Consider the following 10,625-nt stretch of genomic DNA (forward strand, 5'->3'; position numbering starts at 1 on the left):
CCTACGAGACCCGATATTTACACATATAATTCAAAGCTTCATTTCCATTTCATTCAATTCACAATTTCTCATGTTCACAATTCAAATCAATTTCTCAATCCAATATATATATTTCATTCATCTAAGAATATAATTCAAGTTACACAAACTTACCAGGCTAAATTGCAGAAATACCAAAATTCAAGGACATTTTGGTAAGTTTCTATTTTCCTCGAATTTACACTCAATTTTGATATAAATTAATATTTCATTCAATTTATTAATTTAAATAATAAAACAATTCATTTCATGCAATTTGGTCACTTTTTGACATTTTTACAAATTTACCCTTAAAATATTACTTTTATTCAATTTAGTCCCTGAACCTAAAACATGCAAATTAGCCATTTTTAATGAAAACTCATGCTAGTTGAATAATCATATATTTTTCTCCTCCTCTCCATTCCACATCCTTAATGTATATAACATGCTTATATGTAACATTATCTATAATTTCACTATTTATTTATTTGTTCATTCAAAGCTGTCCACTTGAGTCATTGTCACAAAATTATTTATATCTTAAGCTAAAGAAATCATAATTAAGATCCAAAATTTTTTATATAAAACTAGACTCACATATCTTTTTACCATAAAATTTTCAGAATTTTTGGTTTAGCCAATAAGTACAGTTTATTCTTTAAATTCATCCCTATTCTGTTGTCTGACAGTTTTGACCCTTCTTCACTAAAAATTAATTATCTCCTCGTACAAGATTTGGATAATGTTCCCGTCTATTTATATTGAAAATATACTCATTAAATATTTTAAAAATATAAATTTCAGCCCCTAATAATTTTTTAACCAATTTTTGATGATTTTTCAAAGTCAGAACAGGGGAACCCAAAATCATTCTGACCTTATCTCACAAAATTTATTATAACTCATTATTTAAAATTCCATTGCTTACACCGTTTCTTCCATGAGAAACTAGAATCAATACGATTTAATTTCATATTTTTTTCATCCTATAATTCAATTTTCACAATTTATGGTGATTTTTCAAAATTAGACTACTGCTGCTATCCAAAACTGTTTTAGTGCAAAATGTTGATTACTAGGTGTATAACTCCCTTATTCCCTTTCTCTATAATATTTCCCATCACTTTCACTTATTTTTCTTCACTAATATATCAAGAACATAAGACCTTATATAAGAAAACTCTACTATAACATTATTTCCATGCTTTTTCAATAATATCAAACTTAAAAATATATTGAAATCTTGATATTCTTACCTTGTGTTGTTGATTTCAATCTTTAACTTGATTTTCTCTCTCCTCCAGCTTCTATTTCTTGAATCTAACTTGATATTCTAGCTCCCTGTTGTCTCCTTGTTATTTTTCTCTCGTGGAAGCTATGGAAATTCTTTTGATTTCTAAGTGAAAATGGTAAATTTTTGGTCGAAGGACCAAATTGTAAAGAAAGCAAAACTTTCTTTCTTTTCCTCTCTTCTCACGTTGGTTGCATGGAAGAAGATGAAGATTCTTCATCTTTCTTTCCATATATATACTAAATAGAATAATAATAAAATAATAAAATATCATTTAAAAATCAAATTAAAATATTAATAAACTAATATTTAATTAATTAATTAATCTAAAATATCACCAACATTATCATTGCCTTCTAGATTTCTCTCTCTTCTAATTGACCATTTTGCCCTTCATAATCTTTAAAAATTACATCATTGAGTCATCACTTAATTTGGTAAAACTGTGCTTTAGTCCCTCAAAATACTTCACCTTTTCAATTTGGTCCTAATTCATCCATTTTCCTTAGTTTCTAAATTATTCCACCCTTAAAATATTTACACTATTGGTCCTTCAAATTTTTTGTATTTACACTTTAACCCCTCAAATTTTAAGTATTTACTCTTGGGTAACAAAACTTTTCTCACTTTTGCGATTTAATCCTTTCTTGAATTAATATGTCATAATATAATTCCCAATGTTGCCATAACTCAAAATTTCCCTTTTTGTCACTTTATTTCCTTATTTTACTATCATGGATACCTACTTTCTTACTGTAGTAATTTTCGGGGTATTACAGTAGTAATTTTCGGGATATTACAATATAGATGCAAACCAAGAGACATCTAATTATTCTGAGGCAGTTAGTTGTGAAGACTCAGAAAAGTGGATGTTTGATATGAAAGAGGAGATGAAATCACTCCACAAAAATAAAACATGGGATCTTGTGAAACTTCCTAAAGGTAAAAAGGTTGTCCATTGTAAATGGGTGTTTAAAAAGAAAGAGGGGACTCTAGGAGTTGAAGAACCCATATATAAATCAAGGCTTGTTGCAAAGGGTTACAGTCAAATTCTAGGAGTGGATTTCACAGATGTGTTCTCCCCAGTTGTGAAGCATAGTTCGATTCGAGCTTTGCTTGGTATTGTGGCCATGCATGATTTGGAGCTTGAGTAGGTAGATGTAAAAACTGTATTTTTGCATGGAGAATTTGAGGAGGATATTTACATGCAACAACCAGAGGGTTTTACAGTCTCAGAAAGAGAGGACTTTGTTTGCTTGCTGAAAAAGTCCCTTTACGGTTTGAAACAGTCACCAAGACAGTGGTACAAGAGGTTTGATTCCTTTATGACTTCTTATTGTTTCAAAAGTAGTTTTGACAATTGTGTTTACTTTAAGAAAAACAGTGGTGGTTCTTTTGTATATCTACTCCTTTATGTTTATGACATGTTGATAGCAGCAAAAGATAAAGGAGAGATAAGAAATGCCAAATCCCAACTAAGTGAAGAATTTGAGATGAAAGATTTGAGACCAGCAAAGAAGATACTTGGTATGAAGATTCTCAGACATAGAAAAGCAAGTAAATTGTAACTAAGTCAGAAGGGGTACATTGAGAAAGTTCTTTACAGGTTCAATATGCAGAGTGCTAAGCCTGTTAGTACTCCTTTAGCAACCCATTTCAAACTTTCATCGGCTTTGTCCCCACAATCAGATGATGAGATTGAGTACATGTCACATGTTCCATACTCTAGTGCAGTGGGATCTCTCATGTATGGTATGGTTTGTTCACGTCTAGATTTATCATATGCAGCAGTGTAGTTAGTAGATACATGGCGAATACTGAGAAAGAACATTGGAAAATAGTTCAGTGGATTTTAAGATACTTACGAGGTACTACTGATGTTTGCTTACAGTTTGGAAGAACTAGAGATGGAGTCATTGGATATGTTGGTATTGATTTTGCTGGAGACCTTGATAGAAGAAAATCTCTTACAGGTTATGTCTTTACAATCGGAGGTTGTGCAATCAGTTGGAAAACCATTTTGCAAACTACAATTGCTTTGTCTACCACTGAAGCTGAGTACATGACGATTACTAAGGCTTGTAAAGAAGCTATTTGGTTGAAGGGACTCTTTAGTGAACTCGATGAAGACCTTCAAATCAATACAGTATTTTGTGACAGTCAGAGTGCCATATTCCTTGCAAAAGATCAAATGTTTCATGAGAGAACAAAACACATTGATGTTCGGTATCATTTTGTTCGTGATATTATTGCTCATGGTGATATTGTTGTGAGCAAAATTAGTACTCATGAAAATCCTGCAGATATAATGACTAAGTCACTTCCTATAACCAAGTTTGAGCATTGCTTAGACTTGATTTGTGTTCATTGTTGAAGTTAAACCCTTAAGGGGTTTTATGGAAGAGGTGGAGAACTTGTTCGTTGAGAGTTCGCGATGAAGAACTTGTTCATTAAGAATTCGTGTCAAGGTGGAGAATGTTAGAATTAAGTGACCCGAATCCTTATTTAAATAACATACAGTGGTAAAATAAAATAAAAGTAAAATCCCTATAGAACTACATTTCTTTTATTTTATTTTAGAATAAGGTTTTTTAAACCATATTAAACTCCATCTATTTGATATTGATTAAAATAAGGTATTTGAATATTACCACACTTCTATTAGAATATAGTTTTACAAGCCTATAAATAGACATAATCAACTCTTCTTGTAATTATTCGAATTCGACATAGTGAATTTTCTTCTCCTCTACCCGTGGTTTTTTTCCCAAAAGGGTTTCCACGTAAAAATCTGTGTGTTCTTTATTTTTATTTCTCTTTTCTTTGTGATATATTGTCATTACTGACATTCTATTTTTACAATTTAGTATTTTTAATTAACTTGAGAAAATTTTCAGGTTATATATTTAAAATTATTAGTCTAGTTAAGAATCCATATAATGAACTGAAGATTCTCCACTGATTTTAACCAATTATATATTATAAATTTAGTTGGAAATTAATTTTTATTATTAATGAAATAAATTAGAAGAAAAATTTTGAAAACCCCAGCGTTAGTGGGGGTATTTAATTCTAGTGACGACTTATCTAAACAGAAAGGAAGTTGCACAATAGTTGTACTATTCTAAAGTCGAAAACGAAAAGCATATCTTATAACCTTGGATAAAATTATTATGGGATTCCTTGAATTAATAATTGAATTATATATTATTTTTTATATTAAAAAATTGAATAAATTAATTTACCAAAAAATAAATTGATCTTTTTGTTAAATTTTTTTATCTATACCTACCGTTAAAATTGGTCCCTATATGTTTGTATAAGGTGCACATAATACATCATATATTACTATTTGATTATTCTATCAGTCATGTTAATTTTTAATAGTAAAAATGAATGAACTTTTAAAAGGAAAAATTTAATTTACTCTTGATCTAAGTAATAGAGACTAATTTACTCACTTTTTGAATAAAAGAAATAGAGAAATCTAATACCTAAAATAGAGTCTCTTTGTATATTTACCCATCAAATTGTGGTTTCATACAAAGTTGCAGGCAAAGCAAAGGCAACTCATAAAACCTTGGGTGGTGGTGGTGGATATTTGATGGCATTCTTAACAAGTTTTCTTGAAGCAGCATCACCAAGATCAATGCCACAAATATCAGACAATCTAATGAGGTACAAAAGTACATCAGAAAGTTCTTCCCCAAGATGTTCTTTTTCTGATTCCTCCCAATTTGGCAACCCTTTGTCCACTTCTCCTCTCCATTGGAATATCTCTGATAGCTCCCCTACTTCTCCAACCTACAATCCATAATTGAAAAAAAAAAATCATTATTCGGACTGAGGTGAGTGTTGGGCTCAATTGTTTTGTTTTTTTCTGTCGTATACCTTGTTTTTTTTTGTTTATATTAAATTTTTAACTTCGGGTTTTATTTTTATTTTTTAAGAGCTTGGCTTAGAATCTTACTAAAGTTAAAATAATAAAATATTTTTGCTGTGGATCTTAGACGCTTCCGATAAATTTTATGAACCCCTTCAGGCACTCCTTAAAATCAGAAAACAAAAATTCGAAACTAAAACCGAACACAGACATCCTTAAAATAATACGAACAATTCGAGATCCAAGGCAACTACTCAAAAGATGAACTTCAAATACTTCTCTCAATAGAAAAGTCAAACTCAACATACTTTTTGTGTCATACTTTACAGAAAAAATAAAGAGTTTTGGGTTTCAAGAGCAAAAAGAGACTTTTACATGAGCATGTTGCTTTGACATTCTAAATCAAACATGCTGAGGAAAAGGAAAAGAAAAAACTCTAAACCAAACATGTTTCCCAGTGTCTCCAATAATGAAATGGCATCCACCTTGTTGTCTTTGAGTAAAGTACTTTAACAGCAGATAATGGCCTAAAGCATAGCCATATCTATGTCCATGGATATTGAAGTGGGTTTGTTATTGTTTTATAGATGAAATGTAGTAATTAAATAGGAGTGATAATGAAGTGATTACCATAGCAAGAAGTAGATTCCTAGGACTGTGGTATTTCTCCCAATCTCTGACCCTGGCAAATTCCTCAAGCTTCTTTGAGAGATCCTTGAGACTAATGTCAACCACTCTCTCTTGTGCATTCTCTTTCTCTTCTCCCATGCTTTGCTTTCCCTTGTTTCTTTTTTTTTTTTTGGCTTCTTATGGTTTAAGATGGGTGATTTATAGCTTTGAAGGAGGAAGTTTCGGTACAATTGTGTTCTCAAGTACTATTTTGTGCATAACTAATTTGCATTTTTAAATTGAAAAGCAAAAATGCTTCATTCATGGTTTAAACATGAGATTCGTTGCTGCCCCACGATACACAAAATGGCCAACTTCACACTACCTGAAATTATAGTTAGAATATTCCCTTTTAATCATTTCTTAGAAACATTTCTATTTTATTTTGTGAATGAAAAAGAAAAATATTGGAAAAATGGAAATTGAAAGCAAGGCTTTCCTTTCTCACAATCTCTTCTGTTCATTGGGTTTAAAAATATGTAAAAGAAAAGTAGATGCTATATTCTGATGCATCAATGAACGTTTATAGCCAAAACCCTTGGGCAAATGACATCAAGTCTCAATAAACTCTACTATAAACCAAAGTTTGTATATATATATTCAAATTTGGAGAAGGGGTTGATTTCACAGGGTTTGAACTCTAAATTTAGATGCGAACGTACAAATTCCTTTTTTACCGCACCGACAGGTTGTCGGCAATGTTTATCTGAATTGGTTTTATCCATCAAATGCGAGTAAAAATACGTATTAACCATTTTAGGCTTGTCATTACAATCAGGAATCATCCCGATGAATTCGAGGTTATCACTTTAAATCATTCTACATTCTTCAAATCTGGGCCATCCATTACGTTGCCTACAACCCTAGTGATGTGGAATCCTTTCAAGACTGAAACCAAGCCCTTCTGTTCTCCCATCTCCAGCTCTATACTAATGAGTTTTGAGTTTAACCTCCACTTCAAGCATCGATTTGGGTATTCCTTAACCAAGAAGTTGTAATCTTCGGTTTCGATAAAGTTGTGAAGCCATTTAATGGTGTTGTTTTGGAAGACTATTTGTCAATTGAAGTGGTGGATTTGCCTACTATAAATGACTTTAAATTCGAGAGGTATTGAGTGATATTAGTTGGATTTGATAGGATTTTTAATTTTTTTTGAATTATATATAATAATTCAATTCCATTCTCATTTTTTTATTTTGAGTTTCTGGTTTTGAAATTTTAAATTTATTTTGAGAAAATAAAATTGATTTGATAAAGCTCCAATATCTTTATCATAAATATTTTTAAACAATGAACAAAAAATAATCAATAATTTTTATATAGTATCTTTTTGGAAAATATGTTTTATATAGAATTTTAACTTATTTTCATTAAATTAAATATAAAATATTTATTTTTATATCATAAAAATTAAGTATAAATCAAATAAAAATATACCTCGATCCGATTTTAAGTGATCATGAGTTTCTTAACTAATATTTCATAAATCATTTAAATGCATCGATTCGAGTTTTTTTTTTTTTTTTTTGTTTTCCTTGCTCAATCCTAAGTATTCCAAAGGAAATTAGATCTGGCGAGGAGGTAACAGTGATAGTGACAATGATGAAGTAGAGGAGAAAAAACATTAACGTTTATGTTTTTTTTTTGAGTTTATTATAATTATTATAATTTTTTTTTTGAATGGTAGAAATGCCAACATGGCTTTACAAACAGACAAGAACTAGGAGTAGCACAAGTGTCTAATAGAGGTAGAGCGTAAATTTTGTATGAAAATTAAATTAATATAATATGTAAATTTGAGAGTTAAATCTATTATTATGTTATATTTAAAATTATATGTTTTTTATTACTTAATAAATAGAAATTTATTAAAAATTAAAAAAAATTGAATAGTTGAATAATCGTTTTGTAAATTTTTATAGTTAAATGATAAAAATAAATTTATTAATAATTAAATAATTAGCAATGTAATCTTTCAAAAATAAATTACGTATAAATGGAAAAATAAAAAAAATTATATAAATTCCCTTGAGATAAGAAAGGACGGCCCCATGATTTATGTGGTGAAATGGGTGTGGAATTTACATCAAACATAATTCGGGAATCTTATGCCTTTCTGTTTATGGTTTAACCTTCTTCTTGGGTTACAACCCTTTTCGTGATAATGGCATCTGAACTGAAGCTGAATTTATTGTTTTTATTTTTTGGCAACTTGTTAGTATTTACTACTTTCAATCAAAGCAGAGATTCTGATCAATTAAGATAGCTTGGAATTTTAGCATTCCTTCCCGACCATCTTCTATTATTCAGACTTCTACTTTCTTATTAGATTTTTTAAGAGCTTTCGGTAAGATTCAAAGCTCTAAATTGTATGTTCATTTCATTACCAAATATTTCTTCTTAATATTGTTTTAATTATTAAAATTATTAAATCTTTTATTACGAGTGTTGATAAAAATGTTTAAAGGTTAAATTATTTGTCGAAACCATGTTTATTTTTGGAAAAAAACAAAAATTAGTTGTCGACTTAAAAAAAACAAAAAATTGGGAGTCGCCACCAATCTTTTATTAATGTGTGATTGGATCACCTAAAACGACTTTGGTCTACGTGTTTCAGAAAAACGGGTTCGGGAGTCAGTTACGTACGAGGAAGGATTAGCACCATCGTAACACCTAAAAATTGGTACCTAGTTGATTAATTAGTGTTTTAATGTTGAGAGTTGAAAAATATGATCTTTAGTGAAATTTTTTTTAAAAAATGCGTTAATTATTAAGACTTTTCTCATTTTAGAAAAAGAAAATATCACACCTAATGCGTTAGGGCACGATGCTTTGCTTCTCCAAAAATGAGTTTGTCCAAAATACTTAAAATTTAAGAGAATATTCATTTGTTCAGAATTTATAAGGAAATCGCGGTCCAATACGTTAGGGCACAATTTCTCAAAATTCTAAGCATCGGATATTTCCTTTATTGTTTTTTTTTAAAAAAAATCGTTATCTCGAGAATTCAACACGTCACATCTAATACGTTAGGACACCACATGTTGAATCCCCAATGACAAGCTTGATTTTGTTTGGGAGCAATTCTCAATTGTTAGATGTTACGAAGAAAATAAGAACCCAATACGTTAGGGCTCAATTTCCTTGAAAATCCTAAATACGAGTATTATCTCTATTTTGAAAATTTTCTATTTTTAAAAATCGAGTAAAAAGATGATGTAATATTAAATTGAATGTATGTATTCGTGTCACAATAACAAATACGACAATAAATACATCAATGGTGTAATAACATGAATAGTAAACAAACTAAATTAATACAAAAGTAAAAATAACTATCGACATATAAAATATCAAATGAATGAGCAAAATAAATAAAAAATATATGAATGTAAACATAAATAAATAGCGAGCAAAGAAAACAAAATAAATAAAAAAAAGAAAGTATGTAATATATACATTGAAATCATGAAGAATAGAGGCGTACATATGAATTTACATATAAAACCTTGGATTATAAAATTTATATAAAATATAACATGTATTAAAAAAATAAGCATATACATATAGAATATGTGTTAAAAAAATATGAATAGATATTTAGGCATTCTTAGAAATAAAATAAAAAAATAGATATATACGTATTTATAGATATAAAAGAATATTTGTTTTAAAAAACTAAATATATAAGTGTACGTAAAAAAATATATAAAAAATGTTAAATAATTACAATATTAAAAATAAATATACGTATATATATGAATATGAAGAAAACATTCGTTAAAAAAAATAAATATGTACATAAAAACAACAAATATACATATATATAAAAAATAATTACATTAAAAAAAATAATTACATTATGGAAATTAATTAATTTAAAAAAAAACTAAATTGAACTAAATATGAAAAATTTGGGGTAACTCCGCGAATAAATAAAGCCCAAAGGACTAAATTGAACACACGAATTACACAGAGGGGTTGGAAGAGAAAATTTCTCTTCTCCTCTAAAATTGCGTTGTTCAAATAGGGCTAAATTGAAATTAAAAAAAAGTTAAAGGGCAAATTAAAAAATAAAAAAACTTAATTATAAAATATTTAAAAGGCGGAGGGGCTAAAAGCGTAATTTGCCCCTCCGTATAAAACACGCGAATCTTAAGGTTGGGTCGGGTCAGATTCGGGTCAACCCAGGCCTTAAATGGCGCCGTTTTGAAAGGGCTATTTAAGCCAAACTTTAGCTAAAATTTTCATTTCATTCAGTTTAAAAAAAAAAGAAAATAAAAAGAACTTTCCAAAAAACTCTCTCCCCTCTCAGTCGTCCGGTCTCCAATTTGGCCATCAGCCAGTCATCGGCCACCGCATCGGCCATCGATCTCTGGTGCCAGCACTGCCGTCTGCGGTGGCCGAAAAATGGAAAATTCCCAATTTGGCTTTCTCGACCCCTCTAAGCCCGAATCTAGGTTTAAAATCTTCAAACAGTAAGAGAAAAAGCCTTAAAAGCCCAGGAAACCTTTCGGTTTCCGACTGTCTTTCCTCGGAGACGACTTCCTCGGCCGTTCACGGCGATTTGGGCTTAAAACACAGGTTATTTCTCTCTTTTCTCTTATTTATTTTATTCGTATCTATATAAATGATAAAATAAATAAATATAACAGTAGAAAATAAATAAAAACTGCAAGTAACAACCTTTGATCGATTTTTGTTCTTTGTATTGCAAAAGTAATAGCTTTTTTATTTGATTTCGGAATCGGGATCCTTATT

General features: G+C 29.7%; 1 protein-coding gene across 1 annotated transcript; it reads right to left on the reverse strand.

Moving 5' to 3' along the window:
• Positions 1-4,800: 4,800 nt before the first annotated feature.
• Positions 4,801-6,042, reverse strand: LOC107915870 (dCTP pyrophosphatase 1). Its single transcript, XM_016845067.1, has 2 exons — positions 5,826-6,042; positions 4,801-5,116 (listed from the first exon to the last, which is right to left on the reverse strand). The coding sequence occupies exons 1-2, from the start codon at positions 5,961-5,963 to the stop codon at positions 4,883-4,885; spliced, it is 372 nt and encodes a 123-aa protein (XP_016700556.1). The 5' UTR covers positions 5,964-6,042; the 3' UTR covers positions 4,801-4,882.
• Positions 6,043-10,625: the final 4,583 nt, after the last annotated feature.

This window comes from Gossypium hirsutum, chromosome D10 (assembly GCF_007990345.1).
Source record: "Gossypium hirsutum isolate 1008001.06 chromosome D10, Gossypium_hirsutum_v2.1, whole genome shotgun sequence".
In the NCBI taxonomy this organism is placed as follows: Eukaryota; Viridiplantae; Streptophyta; class Magnoliopsida; order Malvales; family Malvaceae; genus Gossypium; species Gossypium hirsutum.

What these genes read in the sequence shown, in the direction of transcription:
- LOC107915870 (XM_016845067.1), bottom strand. Translation starts at nt 5,963, where the DNA reads ATGGGAGAAGAGAAAGAGAATGCACAAGAGAGAGTGGTTGACATTAGT. An exon ending in GGAATCTACTTCTTGCTATG is followed by an intron (nt 5,117 to 5,825) that starts GTAATCACTTCA and finishes TATGGATTGTAG; the next exon opens with GTTGGAGAAGTAGGGGAGCT.